The 24,525-nt window shown below is 36.2% G+C and overlaps 1 protein-coding gene across 1 annotated transcript in view; it reads right to left on the bottom strand.

The window, feature by feature from the left end:
* INSC (INSC spindle orientation adaptor protein) overlaps window positions 1-24,525 on the bottom strand; it is a 68,727-nt gene that overhangs the window by 4,633 nt on the left and 39,569 nt on the right. The window contains exons 7-9 of the mRNA XM_071761737.1: window positions 23,104-23,229; window positions 5,396-5,567; window positions 4,869-5,047 (exon numbers count right to left, since the gene is read on the bottom strand). Coding sequence (XP_071617838.1) covers window positions 4,869-5,047; window positions 5,396-5,567; window positions 23,104-23,229 — 477 coding nt within the window. The remainder of the gene's footprint in view (window positions 1-4,868; window positions 5,048-5,395; window positions 5,568-23,103; window positions 23,230-24,525) is intronic.

Raw genomic sequence — 24,525 nt, 5'->3', positions numbered from 1 at the left:
TGCAAATGACTTGCTCAAACTCTAAAAAGTGACAGGTAGAAATATGGAAACTCAGTATATGTCTGTATATTTATTTCATATTAATTATTAACTGTGTTTCAGACAGAGTGTATGTGTTTTCTGGTTCTAAATTATATCCTGTTAATGAAAATTGCTTCCTCTACGCAGAATCTGTACCCCATGTGGCTCTCTAAACCACAGATGAAGAATTCAATTAACCACAATTTGAATACATGCCAATTATTCCACTGCTTTGAATTATTTTGTCTAATAAGAATTTTCATACATTAAAATATTTTGTGTGTGTCTTTTGACTCCAGAAACTATTTGATATTGTATCTATACTTCCTTGGCATTGATTATGTGCCCCCCATATTTTGCAATGCCTTTATGAACTCTCTTAATGGGTTTTTATGTAACCTGATTCAGAGAGGTTTATGAAAGACCCTTATGATCAGCAGCCATCAAGTTCTACCTGCATTATATTTTAAAATCTTAGGAGGAATTGAAAGGCAGTTAAATTATAGATTAGTTCACCAAATTATAGATTTTCTTTCACCAAAAAAGCCATATTTTTCTGTGATGTGAAGAATGTAACATGAAATAGTATAATGTAAACACATAATAGGCTAGATGAATAAAGAACAGACTTTAAGTGCTACAATGCCCCTATACTTCCCTATTTTAAAATTTAGTAAACATGCAGCTTTCACAAAAACTTCCTCTAATACATAGGAAAGTTCATGGAAGTTTAATATTAGAGACGAACTCCCTAGAGGAAAATACAAACTTTAATATGGAGTCAATTTGCTTTGAAAAGCAGCACTTCCATGAACACTGGCATTCATGAAGCCTCATTTCTTTTGGACTTAGAGTTGATCACAAACTATAAACAAAAGTTTTCCACCGGCATCTCTCCTACTGTAGATTTTTCTTGTCAAATGATGCATAGTCTTATGCTGAAGTCTTTACCTGAGACTCTTTCCCCATTATCTGGCTCCAAATTTCATAAAGCCTAAGGCAGTCTCTGTGAAGTTCTGTTGAATCAGCAAACCAGTTCAGATGTTATTGCAAGACATGGAGCATACGAACAGATATAGATAAAAGTGACTGCCTAAGCTTCATTTCCACAAGGAAAATAAAATTTCTGGAAAAAAATAAACCAAATCTTCTTCAGAACTGAAATAATTTTGAAAGAATTGAAAACATTTAATGTGGAATCTCTACTGTATATGCAATATTTAGTACCAATTTCATTAATTAAGACATTTCTTGTAAAATATTATATTCCAAGATTATAAAGGACTGGCACCTGAGAAAGTTTATGATTCTTGCAATTTTTGTGGATTTCTAGCCTTGAGAAGGCAGAGAGTGCAGAGAACAAGTTTAACTGCCACTAAAGCAGAGTGGTCAGGAATTAATTTCTGGTGATTATCCCAGAATGTAATGGTTTTCTACTTGAGGAGGAAAAGGAAACAAGAAAGTGTCATCTGTAGATACACTGTTTATAAGCTGAGCTGCTCAGAACCCAAGACTGAAATCACAGCCACCACCTGGGCAGTCATTCTGGTTTTGGAAAACAAACTCAGGCTGTTTGAAATTTACCTCATTTCCTGAAAAACTGAAGACAAAAATGCAACAGATGCAGCAAAATGCATACATTACCATCACTAACTTAGAGCCTTAGAGCCTCAGTACAACCTGCAGCAAAGTTTCTTGTTTATAATTTCTGTGGTAAACAGCACAGCATGGCCTGATTGTCCTGTCAAACTGGCAGGCAAAGGCAGAAAATAAAAACTGCAATCAGTTGTGCTGACATAGCATGTTTCCTCTAGAGAGACTTTACACCGAGTTAAGTGCAATGTCTGCCCAACTTTTCACAGATGATTAAACAAAATGCAGAGAAGTTAAACTGCTTCTTCGAAATCAGAGCAGCAGGAATATGAGGAATTGATCCCATGAATGAAAACCTCACCACACCAAGCTAGCAAAGAATAGCAGAGTTCTTCTGGTAAGAGAAGATTTTACTCTTTCTTTGCAAGCCGAAGCTCCTTGTCTTATCCTGCATCAAATCCAAATGTAAAAGGGTTTTTAAACAACAGTTATATAATTTATCACCTCTCTTTCTAGCTGCAAACATGTTTTCCCTGTGTGATCTAGCCAGTACGGGAAAGCACCTCAGATTTTTAGTGTATAGTGTACCAGCCACAGTTCCCAGCCAGAACACTGAGAGGGAGGCAATTCTAACCACCCAGTCATGGTTATTCTAATGTCAAGAGCTGGATATTGATGGATATTAATGGGGATCTCTGCAAAAATAGCCTGTGCAGATACCCTTTTATCGTAAGAGTTGTCCTTATAAAAGCTTTGCTTTTTTACCCACAGTATGCAAACCTACAGAAGTGCACTGAACTGCAGAAAGAAGGTGTAAGCATTTAGTCAGACCACTTGGGACTGTTGAAAACTACATGCAGCTGATTGGAAAATAATTTTCAAGGACCAGACCTGGAGCTTGAGTTTACTGAAGTAAGACCTGAGAGAGGAGAACCACTGAGTTTTGCTCCCAACCTTGTCACTGACTGCTTGTGTATCTTGCCATAGGTGAAAGACTTCCAGGGTAACTACATGAGTTTTCTAGCTGGGAGAGATCTGCTCACACCTCAGACTTGAAGGGATATTCCTCTTCTGATCTGACTGTGAGATGGAGCTCCCTTTTCCACACTATTTTGCTCTGAGAGCTTTAAAAAGCATAGACAGGGACTATTCATCAGCTGCCTTCCTCCTGATCATCAATGATTTTGTCTAATACTTGCCAGATATAAGGAAGACAGGCACCTAGCATGGGCTGTACTGCTCAAACTCTGCTTCAAGTTCCCTATTCTTGTTAGCCCATACTGGCTTCCTTACCTAGGGGAAAAATTGCACAGCAATTTAACAAAATGGAGTGAGGAAGCTCACAGGCTTCATGACAAGCAGAAATGAAAAGCAGTTGTCAATGAGCAATAAATTCCCCAGTATTCAAGAAATTCTGACTGAGAGGTACTGCAAGTTCCTTTCATCAAGGTGGGGATTTTAAAAAGAAATATACAAGATCTGTTAATATTCTTCTTATTTAAAACATTGGCCTCGAAGTCTTTTCTGGAGCGTTAGGCAATATTTAAAAATCAAAACTTTTTAATGTTGAAGTAATATGTCTTTGCTATCCTTTTGACCCTACAAAGTCTCAGGATCCTAGAGGAAGGCTGGTGTTAAGGGTTTCAAATCTTAAACAAGACAGAAGGTCCCAGTTAAGACCCTGCAACATCTCCCAAAACCCAAAAAACCAGGATAGAATGTAATAGAAAAAAGCAGCAATGGTTTCCAGTTTCACCTTCCAACTTGAAAGCCTTTCTCAACCTGAAACCTTTTTGAAACATAATTCATTCATTTTAGACCTAGGAATAACCACTTTAAAATTGATGTGTTCACTGCACATTAATTCTTTGTCTGACTTAAAAACAGAAGCTGTTAGACTGTACCTCCACAAATTCACAGGTAAGGTGAGAATACTTGCAACTCTGAGCAGACAAGTGGGAATGCAGAGAGAAACATTTTATTATACATAAACATACTGTGCACAAACATACATATTTCATATTTTCCTATGTAAAATCTAAGATGAAGGTTAAAGTCAAGAATGCAAACAGTTTGGGCTAAACCCTTCTGACAGTGCCTAAATTCCATGAAGACACCTAACTGTATACATTATCCTGCTGAATTTAAGCATGAACCCTTCCAGAAAGGTATTTTGATGCTCATTTAAAGTAAAAAAGCTGCTATCCAGAAAAATGTATCTGCAGCAAGGAAAAGAACATAACACATTCATATCCACTTTGACCCAAAACTGGAGGATAAGGTATCTGGAAATATTTCCTTTTTCTTTAACTTTAAGATGAGATAAGATGGCACAAATGAAAATAAAACTCACTGTTTCTTTCCAGCATTTCAGCCAGCTTGCTCCCATTTTTGGCCTACAGTGAGAATGCTTTGGTCTATTTTAACAAATCATTTTTCTTAAATCAACAATAATGCTAAAATTATAATGTATTTTAAAATACTGGGTAGTTTTCTATAAGACAACTGTATTACTTAAAGCTCCATATGAAAAAGAGGGAGTTTAAGTTTGAGGGGCACTTTTATAAAATTTTACTATAATAACACCATATTTTGTTGTATTTGCATTCCTTTTTGTATTCCTTGTTTTCCTTTTATTCCTTTTAATTCCTTGTATTCCTTTAATTCCTTGCTGTATTTGTATTCCTTGTTTAATTTTTTCAACATTTAGTTGAACTTAATTCTAATAAATCTTCTGGCTACTTGAGAGGTGGGTAAGGAATGGGCTTGTGAGACCTGAATTTTGGACTTCTTGGGGACTGCACTAGATTGTCTTTAAGAGGTCCAGACCAGCCCAACATGTTCTATGACTTAGCTGTATTCACAATATCTCAGTAACAGAAGCAGGTTCACAGAGCTGACTAGCAACCTCATCTCTTAGTTACATCTCTTAGTTACAGCTCATGAAACCCTCCAGCCTCATACTTGTTACTCTGCTGAGGCAAAACTTATCTCTGAGATGCCCAATAAGCAGAGCCTCCTCAGCACCCCATTGCATGGCAGTGCTTGGGAGGAACAACAGAATCCTGACTTCATCTGTGTATTAGCATAGGTCTTAAATTTTCTGTGTCTCTTTACTAAAAAACTGGTGAAAAAGAAAGGGAAATGCAAATATTCATTGGCAGTACTTGCCAGTAAAACTTGCAAACCTTCTACCACACAGTTAGGACTTGATCCAAGGCACAGCAACACCAATGGGCTGAGGAACTGCTCACCTGATCTCGGGAATATGGAGTGTCCACTATGTGTTTGTCAGAACATGCTGATAAAAGAATCTTTGTTGCATTTAACTGGAGCAATATTTCACAAGCCATGGTGTCAAAGAAAGTAATATTGGCAAGAGCTGCTGAAGCCAGCAGGAAAACTTCACCAGATGAGGCATCTTGGCACAGTTCTAGGAATGCAGAAAATAAGTTGAATAAACTTCACTGCAAAAAAAAAGTTTAAGTGTTTCAAAGAAATATTTAAGCATCTACAACTTGCATTAGTAATCTTAATATCAAAGACCAAGTTCAGACTCATCAAGATAAAAAAAAAAAAAAGAAAATCACCTTAATTTTGTCAATTCTGGCTTTTAAAAATATTATCTAATTGCAGAAGGTTCTGATTCAGAATTAAAATTATTTTATCTGTTATGGAAAGAATGGAAAACATTATTTAGGAAATATCTCTAATGAAAGAGAGTCCTACCCCATCCTGTTACTTTAGTTAGAAAGACTCAGAAGTTCCATAAAGGACTTACTGACAAGTGCTGTTACGATTTCTTCCATATTTTCCAGAAAGCTGCTGAGATGCTGAGTGAACGTGAGATGTGGAGATGTGATCTGGGCAATTACAGCTGCTGCTTCTGCATGAGTAGCTTCAGAATGAGTGTTATCAGTAAGAATGTCAGCCAGGCACAGTATCCCATCAACCTATGGAAGAAAAAACACAACATAGGTATAGTTTGGAAATACTCCAGAAAATGCTTTTGCAACCTGAGATGGGTTTACAGTTCTCTTTTCTTGGCTGTGGCTAAACTCCCCAGAGTTTATTTTCAAAAATGACTTAAGCTTGGAGGCATTTATGACAAAGCAAGTTTTTATTTAGCAAATACAAATGAGTCCATCATAAAAAGTTCAGTCATCAGCAAGAGGTCTTGTGTTTCGTTAATATTTGATAAATACTTAATATTTCTGCTGAATTTATTTTGGTCAAATAAACAAATCTGTTCTGACAAATGTCTCAAATTAAACATGAATCAAAAAATAAGTTCTGATAAGCAAATGGTAACTGGTACTATGCCATAGTCTAATTTAAGCTCTTTTCTGAGTGTGCTCCATTGTGACACTATAGTCTGAGTGTGAAGGAACTTCTTGTACAGGCATTTTTTGCACTGATTTTGTCACAAAGCAAATGGAGGATCAAAAAATACTGTTAAGGGGAGACCTTTGCCAAAATGCACTTGATGAGCTTGGACAGCTCTCAGTCAAAACTAGGTCTGTATATCCCTTACCTACTTGGGGAAAAAAAAAAAAAGTAAAACGCACACTTGTTTATGCTTTTAGACTATCTTAAGTGTTCTAAACTCATTTCCTGCACTGCTTAGGCAGATACATCATATATGCACACCATGCTCTGGATGATACTGATGCAAGGAAAGACTGCAAGAGCATAGCCAAGGGGAGAGCCTGAACTGGAGAAGTGCATCATCTGTTAACAAGCAGTGCCAGCAAAGCAGGGTTCTCTGCAGACAAGGACATAATCCGTGAACTTTCAAATTAATGGGACTATGTTTCTCCCCTTGTTTAACATATCCTTGAAAAATTCATCACATTGTCAAGCAAGTAGGTGGAGGGGACAAAGGATGATTTAAAGAATTATGGATATGTTTATCCCAAATCTACATACATTCACTAAATAAATATTTATAGAAATGAAACTAACGTATCCACAGGAAAGTTTACAAGTGATCAGAACTTTTGCAGACTTCACAGAGTAACTGTTTTAAAAATGGGCATTTTCTTATTTGAAGTTATGAAAAAATGTGGAATCAATTGTCTTATATGCTTGTACACTTTATAGATACAAGAAGATGTAACAATGAAATATAGCAAACAAAACCAAACCCACAGCTGTGTTGTACACTCACTAAGATTCTTCCCTTAGGTCTGTAGTTCAGATTGCATTCTGTGCCTATTCAAAGCTCCCTCAGAACATGCACATTAAATCCTGTCCATTATCTCCAATACTGGTATTAAGCAAATCTCTCATATGCAGGATTTTCTTTACTACTTACTAATAAAAAATGTTGAGCTACCTTAATTACTGGTCCATGCAATGGGTAAGAATTAAATTATTTTATAAGCACTGACAGTTACTGTATTTTTACAAGAAAAGCTCTCAGATTGATGGGTGCAAAAATTACCCTCTGGAAGATCATTCATTGGGATGCACTTTTTAATAGGTAATAGACTACATCACTAGAACTCTAATAACATAGATAAATACAAAAGAAATTATCTCTCTATTTTTTCCTCAGATTACAAATGGGATTTAGTATAGAAGCTCAAGTACTGGCAAGAACAGGAAGAATAAATTTTCAACATTAAACTTTTTCTTGACAAGCTTTCAACATTAATCTACCTACAGCAAAATATTTCCTCCTAGTTATGGCAGAATTCTACAGCTTGAAACAGCAGGTTCACATAATTCACTTGGCTTCAAGTTATATTAATAGATCCCAGTGTCAAGAATATGAATATGTCCTCACAAAATGATTTAGTAGCTAAAGTGTGCTAGACAATATCATACGCAAAAAAGCCCAACTTTGTCACCTTGAAACCTTCCCAGATCACACCTTGTCTGGGGTCTGAAGGAAGCTCATAACAGCAGTCAGTATAAAAACATTAAATATATTTCAAGGACTTGAAAAAAAATACTTCACAAGAAACTTCTAAGATCTGGTAACTGGATACAGCACTCCAGCTTTAAATTTACTGGTTAAAATACCCCTGGCCAATTTTTATTCAATACCCTTGACAAAATTACTTTAGAGTAGTTTTATGCTATTTCAAAACAAGTAATGGCTTATGAAAGATAGGTACAAGAACAAAGTTAGATTTTTCCATCACCATAGATTGTTTATATATACTATAAAATATAATCTTCTAACAATACAAGGGCTGTACTAAGGCTTTAAACAGCATATTTGATTTTTTTATTTAAGTGATTGTTTTCATAAATTGGAAGTTGCTGACTTGTAAATAGAAGAGCGTGTATATTTTTATTTAGTGTAAAGATAAAATATGTATTTTGGATCCATGAAAGCCAGCACTAGTCAGTTTTTCTTCTTTCCATTCAGAGTCCTGTAAAATGCTACAAATTCAGCCTAATATTTACACTTTTGCCTTCCATCTTAAATATATAAAATAAAATCAAATCATTCTACTATAGCAGGCAACCCCATTTATATGTGTCTAGCAATAAATTTTAAAATGACAGAGGAACAATCTAATAAAAGCACTTTAACATCCAAAAAGAAATTGCTGTTCAAAGCATTTTTATAATTAGCTTTCACACTGAAAGGAACTTTGGATGGCTGCCCTGTTTTCTGTTTAATTTTGGTTAAGTAATCAGCTAAATGTCAAATCTGTTCATCACCTTGGCAATACAAAAGAACCAGTTAGCCAGATGATGCAAACAAATGAATTCCATGAATGCAACAAGATGCTGTGGAGACCCTGCATTTGAGGAATGGCATTCAGTAAATGCTTGATCACTAATATTCTAATATTGATAACTGGAAAAAGGCCAGGAACTGATATCCTTAGGAGCATAGCCCTGTTATAGAAACTTAATCCAAGTGACAAAATAAATATGTGACCACTCTAGTGCATAAATCAAGACTTTTGGAAGGAAATAATTTCTTTTCTCTGAACGAGGAATGAAAAAGTTCTGGGGCCGCCCTTTTTGTTTTTTGGGTTTTTTTCTTCACTATGTTTTTTCTTCTTCTTCCTAAAAAGGTTAAGTAAATCTAAGCATCTACTCAAAGTAGCAATACAGGAATTGGTATGAACTGCGTTAATGACTTCATGATTTGAAATACTGGACACAACAGTCTTAAATCTCTGTTTTCCACAGAGAGGTACAAGGCAGGCTTTCCAAGAGACCCAGAGTCTTAATAATGCCTGTCTTCACCTGTATAAAATTATGATATTAGGCTTTCTCTCATACCATGACTTTCTCTAATGTTTCTGGTTGCCCACTCTTAACACTCAGATGATCTCTAATACTGGTCAGCTTTCCCATGAAGTTTTTTTTGCATTCTCTCAAATGATTTCCCAAGTCATCTGGCTGAGATTGGAAAGCCTTACTGGCTTTTGCCACCATCAAACCCATCAAACACTATCAGCCTACAACTGGGTGTTTCTCATAAGCAGCATGAGCAGGTTCCAAAGGCATTTTAAAGGAAGAACAGAAGGGAGATGTTGAGATCCAGATAGAAGGCAGCAAATGTGAAAACAAACAAACAAACCAAACACATAGGGAATCGTGTTAAACACATCTTAACCTGTCTCAGCCTTCCCAGGAGGGTAGAAGAGATTTTCAGAGGCAAAGGCTGCATCAAACTGTCAAGAACTGACAGATCAGAGTTTATTTTATCTTTTCACACATGCTGTGTGTTAGCACCTCCAAATTGAAGCTAGGACAGGTTAACTGTATAGGTGAAGACATGAACATTAGCAGAGTAAACAGATATAAAAAGGACAAACCCAGAAACATTAAAATTTATGGGATGAAGAAGAGTAAGACAGAGAAGGAAAGAAAGAAAAATTATCATATTCAGAAAATATTTTAATCTACCTGCTAAATATTCCTTGAATACAATCTACTTCACTCCCCAGACCATCACAGAAACCATGAAGTCATTTCACTAGCCTCGAATTTTATTGAAAACCTTATCCAGCAGAACCCATCTACTGCTTTTTGATGACTCATGGAATGAATTCCTGTGTCAACTTCCATAACTTACTCTGCACCTTCAGCAGGCCTACAACTCTTGTTTAATTTCTGCATTGAAAAAAAGGAAGGGAAAAGGACAAGATATTCCACCTTGTACAGAAAGATCTTTTATATATGAACATTTGGTCTTCCGAGTGCTTTTCTGTTAAGAAATCCCTTAGCTCTGGTAACTGAGAAGTGTGATTTATACTAGATTAAGAGTTTAGGTTGTGGGAATCTATTTGTATCTGTAGGATTTTCTTGATATCTACATTAGGAATTCCAGAAAATATATGGTTCTTTTAAATAATGGATAAGGCATTATATATTACACTTTGGGGCCTGAATTCCATTAAAACAAAGCCACACAGACACAAAAAGGACTCAGCAACAAGATGAGAGGAACTGTCATGTTTCATATACGAATGCTGAACAAACCTGAAGTCTGAATTAGGGAAAAACCATACATTAGTAGCTTTCACACAGCCCTCATTTTTATTTACCCTGCGGGATCATAGTCTGAGAAAAATAAAAAATCACCTCAACTATTCCTATAAACAAACAGGGGCTCCAGGGTTATGTATAGAAGGGCTCTCCAGAAAATGAGCTGTTCTCACTGAAAAAAACATGCTCTAACCATCTAGTTTTAAATAAATAATGTCACAGACACTTGATTGCATGAGGGCATATTCCCATCCACCTGGTGTCTGGCATTTAAAAACAAGAACACTCTTTCAACGTGTTTGATTACTTTGTACATTTAGGTTTTGTGTGACACAACGGATTTTATTTTCAAGAGACTTTCGGTGTACCCCTCCATGAGAAAAAAAAAAAATAAATCAATCCCTTGCATGCTACATTTTTAGAGGACCCTCTTCATCTATTACGATCATGAGAAAGTGCCTCTAAAAAAAGAGCAGCATGGAGGTCACAGCCAGAGAATCAGCTATTACCAGCTAATCTAACCCTTCACAGTGTCTTTCTTCTGTCAGGAAAAGTATCTGATAAGCTTCCTGATAGAATTTTGGGTGTGTTTAATTTAATATTTTCAAAGCTTAACATGCTTACGCAAAAGAGTTAATAAAAGGTATTGTTATTATTACAGTAATTTCACATAAAACTTCTCCTCTCAGATTAAAATTCATGAACAGGTCATTATAGCATGAAGCTAGAAATAAACAGTCCTACTCTGTACTCAGAGTTTGACAGTGAAAACTTGACAGCAGAAAGGAGAGTAATATTGCAAAGATAGAAAGAGAGAATGAGCAGTGGAGAGGACACAGGATGTTGCCTCTTTTAATTGTTACTTCAAATATGAGATTCTGCAAACATATTCAGAAACAGATCCTTAAACAACAAGTCGTCCTGCAGATATTTCTAATTTTAACAGTGCCAATTGGTTTAGCCTAAAAAATATCCAGATTCTGAAATACAAGGCCTGTGCAGTATTTGAATCACATGTACACTAATGAAACACATTTAATACATATATAGCAACTTGCTCAGAAAAATGCTTTTTGTCTAAATTCATATAATTGCCAAAACTGCAATCACCATTCTGTTTTTTCTAAAACTTTTAAGAAAAGCACTGAGGCACCAAGTGTTAATGTAATTGTTTGCTACATTTATTACTGCAAAATGGTGGTTCGATTATTTTCATAAATTAATTTAAATAAATTAGCTCCAGAACCAACCCTGTAGTGCCAGATTTTTATTGGCAGAGAATTTTTACAAGCAAGTTATAGAGCTTTATGGCAGCCATTTATAATGAAAACACTCATAGCACTTTAGCTATAAAACTTTTAGTGAGCAACTCAATAAGAGTCCGTTCGTGTTGTAATAACAACAGAGGAAATTGCTACCCTTATTCAAACAAGAATTTCAGAAAAGTAAAAAAGTAGCAGTTTTCATCAATTGATGGAACTTTACTGGCTGCATCATACTCAGGCCATTTGGTTCTAAGATTCCTCTCCATACAGTTAGGAAAATCTCCTTGCATCTCCTACAAACATTGATTTATTTCTATGACTGCAGTGGCAATAAAATAATTTCAGAATTGCTTTAAGCATGAGGAATTCAAGTTCAAGATCAGCTCTTGCATTGAATCTTTATAAGCAGTCAGATGCCTACTATGAGCCACCAGGTAAAATGATCTAATCTTTCTTTATTCAATTGTAAATCTTAATCCATTTTACTGGAAAAAGTCTTTGATTGTTATACTCTTTGCTTGCTATCTCTGTGTTTTCTCTATCCTACAGCTCTGAAATACCATTTATTGGTATAGGCTTACTCTGGCCATACCTTCCCCGTGCTACATATTGTGGCAAGTCCTGCGCTATAAAACAAAGATTAGAATCTACTGACCTACCACCACGTTTTCATTTCATGGTTTGACTTTGCAAACAAAAATTTAAGAAGGGCTCTTAACAGTGACCTAAACAACAGACAGCCCTGGTGACTTCATGGGATCACTTGCAAAATAAAGGACTGCATTTCATAAGCAGCCTCTTCTGCAGAATGACTTTTGCAACTATTAAAACAAATCTGAAGTGTGTGAATAAAATGCTGCAAACTGTCGTTCTCCCTTTCTTAAACTCTTTCTTGACTGCAAAAATATTACTTGGTCCTGTATCCAAACTTCTTTCAGATCTAAATAATTCCAGCATAGCCACAATGCTAAAGCACCCAATGCTTTCAAGGAAATGTTAAAATAAACTAATAATAACAATAAAAATAATAATTTTTAAAAGGCAAGGGTTGCTAAACAAGTTAAAGATAAACATTTCCTGGGAAGTCAGATCATCCTTATTGGTCACATTTTTCTGATAGTATCAGATGTTGAGTAAGCATGCAACCTGGAACTGAAATCTGAGCTCAGTTGCATTAGGTAGCAGGGACATTATGCTAATTTATTCAATTCTCTTTGGCATTACAAGTCAGTTACTCTCAAATCCCTGTTCACCACAACTATTTTAAAAATGTGACTCCTGAAAAAACAATAAACAGATATAGAGCCTCATTCCCTGTGGAGCACAGTGCTGACCAGCCTCATAGTAAATAATATATTCTTTAGAGAATTTTGAAATTCCATGCACATTGTAACATATTGAAGACTCCTGGTTACAGGGAGTTTAATCTGTTTACAGCTTATTATTAATGTCCATTTATTTTTGGCAGTGCTACTGTTAGCACTGCCTGAATTTAAAACATTAAAATATGGTCCCTAGAGACTTCCTGGGGACATTTTATAAGGGCAAGTATCAATAGAACAAAGGGTTATGGTTTTAAACTGGAAGAGAAAAATAGATTTAGTTTAAACATTAGGAAGAAACTCTTCACTATGAGGTTGGTGAGACACTGGCACAGGTTACCCAGGGAAGCTGTGGAAGCCCCATCCCTGAAAGTTTTTAGGGCCAGGTTGGATGGGGCTTTTACCAACAAGGTCTGCTGGGAGCTGTTCCTGCCCATGCAGGGGAGTTGGAAGCAGATGATCTCTAAGGTCCCTTCCAACCCAAACCACTCTGATTTTATTATTCCTTCCCATAATAGGTTTGGTATTCTTCCTTTTCTTAATCCTCCATGCTACAGCATTGCATCTGAGCCCAGACTATGACTGAATTGGGAGCCAGGCTTTCTTTCTGTTCCCCCTTGCTCCCCATGCACCCACACTACTCTTCTCCCAGCTTTTGAGGCAGATACTGTCACTATTCAAGCAGTGCTTTCAGGGCTGTAGGAGTGGGGAGGGAAGGATTTTTCCTCCACTCCCCGGGAGTGCTTGTGCATTAGATGTTTGTGAACTAATGCAGCTAAAGCAGAGGATCTGTTCCGTAGGAGAAGGACCCCCAGAGTTTGGTGTGAATAGATAAAAACACAGCCTAAAGTTTTCAAACTAAAAACTTGATTGACAGGTAACATTTCTTGGTTTAGGGGAATACTTAAGCTGTGCAGCCTTGGTACTCATACACCTGCCTTGCCTTACATCTGCACCTGGGGTAGTTTTAAACCCGGGGGAGGTTTGGGCAAGCCTTTGCCGTAATTCCAGCTTCCACTGGGTGCCACTATTGCATAACACAATGTTTTACAGGATTACTCTGCGTGAGTCAACAAATTGGCAAAAAACTGACTCTCAATTTGCACATCACTCTCATGAAGTTTTCAAAACATATTCAGACCATTAGCACTCGTTCTTTCTCTCCTCAAAAATGCCATGTGAGAATCCTTTTAGAGATGGAAACACAAAGGCTCAAAAGCAGAAGTGCTCAGATTCTTTCCTGATTTTGTATTCCAATGTTTGGGAGGCTATGGGTGGATCTGTTCATGCTGACTAATAGTCAATTTAGCACCCTATTATTTACAAGAGTAAAACCTTACCACAAACCCACAGGTGATCTTAACACTCAGTGAGTGCTCTTAAACTGTGTGCACAATAGAAAGATGGCAGTGATGCTGAAAATACACTATCAGCCTACCTTTGAATTTAATGACAATTAAGTACTAAGTTTATGGTATGGATGTAATTTCTAGTGGATATTCATAATTTGCTAGATAACAAATTTTATTCAGATTACTTAAGACAGAATCCAAAATTACTTAATATTATTATTAAAATTTTTCAAAAATGGCCAGGCAAAGTCTGCCTGTTTCACTTTATCCCTTTCTCTTGAATTTTGGTTTATTTCCTTTTCCCAAGCCGCAAATAAATAACTAAATAAATAATATCAAAATTTAATTTCAGTCTTATTTTATGGAATATTCTGAGAGCTTAAACAAAACCAGCTATGCATAAGACTTCTCGGGACTCCAGATTACTTCCAAATTAAAAAGTAACATAAACACTTAGCTCAAGTTTCCAGCTCAGGTTTATGTCAGCACTGATTAATCTGTGAACTTTACCTACCTATTAAACCACAAGCTAGAGGGGAAAGCCTGCCAGTGTATGACACATGGCAAAATATCTCTGGAAAATTATTTTGCATATCAGTATGCTCTGATACATGCAAAGGTTGCTTATCCTTACCCAGGGGCAGAAAAAAAAATAAATTAAAGGAAAGGCTCTAGACAAAGAAGAGAATAGTCAGTAAAAGAACTATTGTCTGGAAACGTAATGGTAGACAAGTAGGATACTGTAAATATATGAGCAATGCTGTTAGGTGTTTAGTTTTTCAAGAACAGGATTACCATTTCAAATAAATTAGATTGTTTTTCCAACAGCTCTTTGAGTGCTTTTGAAGATGTTTATGAAACATGAAAGTTTCCGTATGTCAGGCAGAGTGCCAAATCTAAGTGGTTTTAAAGAAGAACCAAGGACTAACCTGAACATAAACTGAGATTTATGCATTTTGCTAGTTTGAACTACTACTGAAAAACCCATGGAAGTGATCAAACTGAGAAGCTTGAATACAGATGCTTATATGAGGAAAACCAGTTCTCTGCAGTGCTCTCAAATCCTCACCCTCACCCCAATAGATGACCAGAACTGACTGACAAAGTAAGCCTGCCACTTTGTCCAGAAGACTCCAACATATTATTACCCACAGGTCTGATCAAGATCAGCTCATATAAATGAGTGAGTTAAAACCTCCAGCAGATGAATCATACAGAGCTGTGTCCAGCTTGTATGCCCCAAAGAAATGTAAATCACCTAGGATCAGGTTTGATCAGTATTTTTAGTACTCACACCAGTGAGGAATTCCATAGCTGCAGTTAGATGTGTGAAGAAAGGATTTTAGTCACAAGAATCTGAGACAGTTAAGTCCTTCAAAATTAAATGTGTACAAATTTTGAAAGTCCATGTTATGCAATCAAGGACATAAGGACAAAAAAATCACAGACCACTAGAAAGCTCCAAAAGTCATACTTAATTCAGGCAGGAAAATAAACATGGTCGATACCTTAGAAAGGAAAATCATACTAGTACTGGATTGTCAGGTTCCAAAGGCATTTAAATCCCTGTTGTATAACCAAATCCATGAAGGTGCCACTTTTCTTCTTGCAGACATCTCTGAAACCAGAGGGGGCTTCAGGCAAGCTTAAAGGTCAGCCAGACAAGAAGTGGAAATTCTGAGCAGTAAACTCTCTAGACTTTTCTAATGAGTTGCAAAAATCATCAACAATAATGAGTTATGAACTCTTCAGCAGAATGGGTCAAGTTAGACTAGTACATCTGAGTATATCTGAGTTCAGCAAAAATTTTGAGAAGGGGGAACTATCTAATGTGTCTCATTTAAATCCTGTGTCTCCTTACACTTTATTGTGGCTATAACTCAGCTATTTAATGCATCCAACCTCAGCACATTCAGTATGTGTGTTTGCATATGGCTACAAATGCAGATATACCATGCAACTGTTTCCTGCTGAGTAAGAAGAAAGGAATTATCAAAGCTACTCACTGGATAGATCTTTCTAAAAGGCCATGTCTTTCCAGTTTCTTTTCTGCCTCTGTCAGGGACAGGAGCAATATTTGAGGTCCAAAATAGCTCTCTCGGCAGTCTTTTAAATGCTTCAATTGATTCTCATTAATCTCTGCCTTCAGTTTAGGAGCTGAGTAAGCTGCTTCTTTCATTTTAAAATTAAATTTGCCTGATAGATCATTGTTATGATGTTTATTATTATTTGGTAGGGAAAACCCACCTGTTGTTTGATGTGTTGGCTTGTGTTCCTTCAGACATCATTCGTGGATCATTTGCTGCCCACATCATTGTCATTACTTTAAGCAATATTTGAAATCATTACAGAAAAATCATCTGGTGATTTCCAAATTATTTTTCCTTCATAAAATTCTCTTAATATCCTAACTTTTGAAGCATAAATCTAGATCTACTTGGAGTGCTTTGAATAAAATACTTAGTGAAATATAAAATCAATAGATAGCATAAAATATCAGCATAACTGACTGTAAAAACCATGTGTAAATTACATGTGACCCAAACAAGTGCAGAGTGGTAACCTGGCATCAGCTCAAATTTTCCAAATGAAGTTGGAGTGAATGGCAATCTACAGGCACTGCTCCAATTTGATCTTGCAGTAACCTGGCATAGTCTGAGGAATTTCCTTTTTAGCTTTCAAAATCTGTTTCAATGAAAATTTGGCTTAGGTGCAGAAGATAGAGGTTTATAAAAAGTCAGAGCCAAAGTGGTATATGAGAAGAGAGGTTGTTCCTCCTACAGTGACTGCATCCTACAAGGGAACCAAATAACAAAATACACCTAAATCTATCAGATATCCCTCTGCATCAGTACTGCTCTGGAGCTATAAAAAAAAACACAGATGAGCAGTGACAAGATTTACTCTCAACATATCATTGATAATACCTGAATGCCATTGCAATGCCTTCTCCTGACCAGGTCTCACTGAAATATGACACAACCTGCACAAAACAGTGCTGATCTGACTGTTAGGATTTTTTTTTCCATATGGACACTTCTGTGCTTAAGCAATGTGACACTTTAAGTACAGGACAAAGGGTAGCAAAGCCTAACTCAGTGAGTGACACAGAAGGAGTCCCACTAAAGGCAAAAGACTCAAGCAAACACCTCATGCTTTTTTAATTATAGATTTTTAAAATATAGATAGAGATTTAGGTATCAATTCATAGACGGTCTGCTGGGCCTGTTATTGAAAAGACAGACAAGGTTTGTCAAAAAAATTTTGTACCTATTTGATCTGATGCTGAAAGTTCAGCTTTGTTCCACAGCACGGTGTTCAGTGGTCATCAAACGCACGTTTGCTTTGTGAAATTTATTGCAACCTGAAACCTCAATCATAAACTTATCAACAAATGTGCATCTCTGATGACATTTTTAACACGTAGTGGTTATTTGGTTTTTAAGTGAAATTACTCACATGCTTAAGGCTGAGTGCACGTGTATATGTTTGCAGAGTTTGGGCCATAACTAAATGAGCATCTACTGATAAACAACAGAATCTGTGTCCTTTGAATGGCAGCTACTCATAAATTCCTTAGCTAAGTCTCACAATGTCCTACTTTACCAGCATTACCAAAATGTTTATCTTTATTGACATGATTGCTGGCTCCTTTCTCTCTCCTCTGAAATCTATATTATGATTAAAGTGAAGCAAGGTTTGTAAGGAGAGGTAATATCTTTTATGAAAGCAACTGATACACATCTCCTTAGACCATCAGGGTTACAACCAAACAACCTCTATAACTTAATTAGTTATTTTAACAGAATTGAAATAATGGCATTGACTTCAAGCAAGGCATTTCGTGTGTACTTTTTTTCCTACAGAGATCTGGCAATGCACCACAATAGTGCACTAACATGTCTGTCCTCATTCAAGTCCATGCCTCTTGAATAACAAATCCATCAATAAGCCCTTGCTTTTTTTCTTTGCATAATAGAGTGAGTACTACCATAAAGGAAACAAATTTTAATCTGCCATGTAACTGGCAGAAGGTTTTCAACCAACAAATGATACTGCAGAGATAAAGTTCCAGTTGGTTTGGAGATTTTGTTGTTGTTTTTGGGGGGGAGGGGTGAGGAATGGGGACTTAATGGTATTTTTAAATCATGTTTTTACAGTGGTTTCAGCATCCAGAAACAACTTCCCAAGCATTGTGCCCTAAATCTGTAGCCTGTGGCATTTGAGGATGGTCAGATTCTGCAACAGCCTAAGAAGTCTTATTACACTTACCTGGGATCCTGCTGAAAAAAGCTTCATTTTTATATATATATATATATATAAATACATACATATATCTGTGTAATCAGGAGGTAAAACTTGAAACATCACCTGATAGATACAAAGCCAGCAGTTGAGAAAGGGCAGTTCCTGCACTCACAGATATGATTTAATGAATTTTGCAGGGGCTTTGACAGAAATGTAATTTGCCAAACCCAGCACATTTTTCACTGCCAATTAATTAAACAGCCTTACTGAGAAGAAGCGTCCAGTAAATTAAAGAGCTGCAAGTCTAGAACTTTACATTATCTAATTGTACCACAAACTCAGCTACTGAAGTAGATTTGCCTGGTTATCAAAAAGGCCGTAGCCTTTTTTTTTTTGGAAATGTTGTTCCCCACACCATTCCTTAAAATTGGCTTCTATTTCTGTCTCATGCCAACTCTTCATTCCCCTGTGACCTACATAATTATGCAGTGACAAGTGAGAGGCAGTTCCCAGCTCCAGCTAACAATGACATTAAGCTTCAGTGTGTTCTGCACTGCATGTCAAAAGTTGTCTGAATTAGTCTTTAAAAGGTTAACTTCCTCTTTCAAAATTCAGAACAACAAAATCCATTTATACATTCCTGTTTACTGCAACTTGACAAGCATGATTTCAAGTCTGGCTACAAACAGCCATAGAAGATGAGACAAAATGTTATGAGATGAAAAAAGTGCATTGTACAAACCAGAAGAGTTGACTCTTCAGTCAAAAGGTTGTAAAAGGAATAAGTCACCTAAACTCTCCATCTAAACCATCTCACATGGTTTTAGCATACAAGCCAGTATTCTGTGGTTTTAAGCATGCAGGAAAAGTTTCCAACCTCTTCCCATCCATGAAGCTTCACAAGCACTATTTTCAGGAGTATAAAGCAGTGTTGAGAATGTATTTGTCAATGTGACCCATGAAAACTCAGCAAGGAGTATAACTTTGCACGTTGCCTGCTTTTGTGAGAAAAGGACAAGAGAAGGGCCCTGCAACAACTTAGCCCCTCCTAATAACTTCCAAAACTCCCTTGTAAGTAATTTGATATAAAGTGCTTTAAATGAAGGGTTGAAAGTAATGTATAATCTATACCTGGGCAGTTTTGCTTGAAGTAATAAAACCTGTAATAAAACTTTTTTTTTTTTAACAAAAGGAACACTTTTATCACCAGTGTCTCTGGAGTATCTTCTCTTAATGAACTGATTCCAGGTGTTTTCCTTTCTGGAGTAGTTTAAATAGTGTAAGTAAACATGCACTGCACCATGTTAATATTTAGGCAGCTGCTCAAATGACTATTTGTATAAATCATTATGTTTTTGTGGGAGTTGAGCTTTGATCAAGGTTCCAGCTGAGCTGTAGCTTTTAATGTAATAATGTTTCACAAATACAGTAAAAATTGCAGTTGATTGCACTGTTTGCTATTTATTTCTGAAATAACTCTGTAGTTCTTCTATTGCAGCAGGAAGTTTGCCTTAGTGAAAAATCACTCAGCTGAGTTTCTGCCTAGATTGAAAATTAGAAAGCTATGCCTTTTATTACCAGTCAAAACCAAGCATTGTATGGACAGACCTGAAGCAGAGAAACTTCCAGTCTTTATAGCCTTTAACACAGCTAAAAGTCAGCATATAGACAGGAGGTACTTTGAATAAAGTGCAAAGCAATGACCTGTAAAATTAGGACCTAATGCAGTCTCTGGATGAGAAAAGGTAAAAACTGCTTTAGGCAAATAATATGCTAAAGAGGTATGATTTTATTCAAATATAAATATTCTCCCTGGCAAGTTTGCTTCATGTTGAACTCAATGTCTGTTAGATTTTATGTGTCTTGTCAATGAAAATGGTATTTGAAGTACAGTTATTCCTAATAGAGAAGGCTAGAGATACAAACAAGTCTGCATGTTCAGTACTAACATTGTTCTTCTGTTTCAGTCATGCTCACCTCCCCAAAACTATTCAGTTCTTCTGGTTTTAGTGATTTTATCTATTTTCTGTACTATTACCTATTTTTATATAATTTCTGCACAAACTCTGAAGTGCCTGAATGAAGAATAACAATTCTTTCTAATGCAATTCTTTCTCCTAAAAATTTTGCATGTTGAAGTGCCACGAGACACAGATGAAAGCTCTCTTGTGTACAGGGACAGGCAGCTACAGAAATAATGCAAAGGAGGAAAATTCTGATTGCTTTTCCAGTGCCTCTCAACTCTTCTCTGAAGAGGGACTGTTCAGGCAGCTGGGACCAAAGAATGATCTCAAACTTGCTGGTCTAACAGTGAATTATGAAGCTAAAATTGTACCAAATAATTGGATATCCATAAGCAGCTTGAAGCACTAAAATTACCACTTGTGGAGCACAGTTTATGTAGTAGGACATTTATTTACACACAGTCCTCAGTCACAAAATGACACTTTCTTGCCTACATTTCTACTGTAATTGCCTAATTTGTTACCATTGAGTTCCTGGAGTGCTGCAGTTCAAAAAAGTAACAGCACCCTATCAAAAGTCAGTAAAGTACTTGCAAGTGGAACAACTAATCTAAACTGCTATTTTAACCAACTGATTACGCATTGTTGTACAACCAGCTGGATTCACCTAAAACAGTAAAAACTTGTCATTGTAACAACTAACACCATTGTAACAACTAACGTCATTGTAATTATAGCAAAGATTTGTTTGTTTATCAGGACGATGAAAAAGTAATTGTGGCTTTTTCAACTGTACTGGTAAGAGAGTAGTGCATATGTATGTTTAAAGATGCATGTTTGGGAACCACAAGATTTTTTAAAAACTGAGGAAAATATTTTAATTTAAAATAGGTCATTTTCTACATCTTCAGAAATGAACACTCAATTTTTGCTTTCCTTCATTAGCAAATGAGAACAGTATTTCCACATTGCAATCCAAAAACTTGCTGAAGACATGGTAAACCCAGTATAGCATCCTTCACATTAAATTTGCACTAGCTATAAGGAAAGCCTAATACTCAGGAATCTTAAAACCCACAAAAAATATTAAAATGCTCTCTAACTTGGATTGCCTCCTGTGAACTACTGACTTCCTTGCTTGCCTTCTAAATAACCATCTACATAAACACATGTTGCTGTTACCTCCTTGTGCTGCTACTGAATTGGTAAGATCAAAAAGCATTAGATAAACAATTTTCTCAATGTATTCAGTAATTAAGCACCACAATTAGTGCAGAAATGACACTGCCTCCTTTTAATTCACCTTCCAGACAAGTGTTCCATTAGAAATGATTGCTGTTGCTGCTTTTAAATGGTCTTTTAAAACACTTTAATGACTGTGAAATCTAGTTGAAGAATAGAGGAAGTGGGGTTTGTTGGGAGTTGGGTTTTTGTTTGCTTTTTTTTTGTTCTTTTTTTTTTTGGTTGGTTGGGTTTTGTTTAGTTGCTTGTTTGTTTGGGGTTTTTTTGGTTTTTTAGTTTTGCTTTACCTAATCAGAAGTGCTTGAAGGCCAAGAGTTTTTTGAGTGAAGTTTCTGTCACTAGAAAACAAGTTCAAATTGCACTGATGTTTTAATACACTAGGTGGCATAATGATATTCACATTAGAGCACATTCAGTTCTGCACCAGAGAAACCTGGTTCTTAGTTGGATAACATTCTGCCAGGTAAGCTGTAATGGTAGGAGTGATAATATTGTTAACTCTCTTTCTGGTTACTTGCAAGAGAACTTCAAATTTTAAAAGAAGATAATAAAAAAGACTGAGTTGTCACCTTTTTTAGGTCTCTTATTTTGTCAGCTTTCATATGGGCCATATTAAATGCATGTTGACTCTGCCAGGAACTGGACCAGGTGAGTTGCATCAATCTTTTCCATTTCTAACTCTATTAATTTCACTGTTAAGGTGGACATAATGAAAGATCCTTTTAGACTGATTCTGTTGTCAGTCTGAACCAATATTATGTCAAAAAAAAAATAAATTTAGTCATCTTCATTTACTGTAAGCTCAGAGCCTTGCTTTTGCTGCAGATGTTCTGTCACAGTTTGCTTGAATTCTGGGCAGTAAATTATAAGATACGTCAATGTAAAGGGGCAGTGAAATCATTTATCATTAACTTGAAGAGGCCATTATTCAGCTGAGGAAGATGACTGCTTTATGAAATACAAAAGATGAGATCATGATTTAGTGAAGAATTGTTCATTTTCCAAAACACAGCAGTACATAGCAAGAAAGAGGAAAGAATGGAGTCTAAGCAGTTGATATAATTTTATCTGGATAATATTTTGATATTTGCCATCAGAGTTAAAATTGTTTTTTATGAGACTGGTAGCTGATCAGCAGACATTTTTCTCTTGGATAACTGCCATATCTGACCCAATATTTTCCCTGTAATTACAACTCTCTCAAGTTACTGTAGTACCACAAGCAAGTGCCCTACCAAAGCATCTAGGAAGGATTTAAAGATGTATAAAGCTTCCTCAATTTTAAGGGTTATTTGAAATACTGGAGCTTCTAAACAAACATTTCAGAGGGTCCAAGAATAATAATCTTCTTAGTTTTTTGATGTAGTCACTAACATATTTACCTGTTTTGTGAAAATTATCAATTATCCTCATTTAGAAAACCTATTTGTGCCAGCAACTGAAAAGAATAATTCAATTATTCTATTCAGGGTATAATTTTATAAAGACTGAAGATATGTTCAGCACAGAAAAAGTGAGCATTGTGTGGAGCACAGTATCAAACACCACCAAGCCATCAATTCCTAGAAGAGATTAAGGAGAACCTTCTCTGTTATGTGATGTAGTTGGTAAAGAACACTGAAGTGCCTACCTTCTCCAGCTGATGCATCCCTTCCTCTACACAGCAAATGGATGCCAAAGTTCTCAAGGTCTGGGGATAAAGGCACCTGAAACAATCCTGGCGACATATCTTAAAAAGAGCAACTACACCTCCTTCCTGCAGGGGAAAAACAAAAATCAGAAAAGTAGCACTGAATGTTTTCCTAGTATTTAACCAAGATTGGGATGGAGGGCAGGTTCCTTTAGTAATTTACCTAAATTATCTATCACCACAACACCAGCAAAGAGGATGTTAAGCTCACACAGAGAACTCAAGTTGATTAATGCTTATACACTGAGTGATGAAAAAGTAACATAGCCTCAGTGGGTGGCATGCTTTTACCAATTACAAGCACAACTTAAATTAAACTTGACATTCATGGGAAAATTACAAAGAATTATCAATAGACAGCAATTAAAGTGAGATTTAATTGGCAGATCAACCATAAGCTATTAATTTTAAACAGGTTTTTGTTAGCATATATTTCATATTCCTCTAAATTTCTGAGCTCCATACAATATTTACTTAATGCTAAAATGTGAAAGAGAAAGTCATGTGCTTGAAGAGCTACTGAAAATAATGGGGAAACAAGTATCAAGCTCTATATGGATACAGTCAATATCTTCATCCTCTGGGACATAAAATTTTTGCATTTCTAAACTTTTTTCTTTAAATATGGCAATAGTGACAAGGATTCAGACATAGATATGCCTTTGCAGTTACTATCCTTAAGTATTTCCAACACAGCTTATAAACCTAATAAATGGGAAGGTATAAATACATACAACATATGCATTTCCTGTGGTGGGGGTGGTTTTTTATATTGCCCTGCATTTTAGAATTTTTTGTCATCAGGTGTGTTCCTTACTTATGAAAGACCAGATGGATAATGAAGAAGAAAGTTTTAAAATATTTAACTCAAACTAAAGCATTCCGATTACTGTAGTAGAATCACAGAACTGTAGAAGTTGGAAGGGACCTCTGGAGATCATAGAGTGCAATTCTCCTGCCAAAGCAGGATCACTTGTATCAAGTCACACAGAAACTCATCCAAATGGGTCTTTAAAGTCTCTAGAGAAGAAGCCTTCACAACCTCTCTGGGCAGCCTGTTCCAATGCTCCATCACCCTTATAAGAAAAAAGTTTTTCTTCATACTGAGTTTGAATTTCTTGTATTCCAGTTTATGTTTGTTGCCCTTATGCTCTCATATTGCATCACTGAGAAGAGACTTGCTACCACTCATCTGTGTTACAAATCTTAGTTTTTATGCTTCTGACAGATAGTGAGAACAACTAGAAAAGTGCCAGGATGAGTCAGGCAGCAGGATTCTTTCACAGCAGATACAAGTTACATGCTAAAAAAAAAAAAAAAAAAAAATGGTTGATGAATGCCTCCAGGTAGAATAACATGATG

This window comes from Heliangelus exortis, chromosome 18 (genome assembly GCF_036169615.1).
Source record: "Heliangelus exortis chromosome 18, bHelExo1.hap1, whole genome shotgun sequence".
Taxonomy (NCBI): domain Eukaryota; kingdom Metazoa; phylum Chordata; class Aves; order Apodiformes; family Trochilidae; genus Heliangelus; species Heliangelus exortis.
Note: the sequence above shows the minus strand (reverse complement) of the source record. Positions and strands in the feature narration are given on the sequence as shown.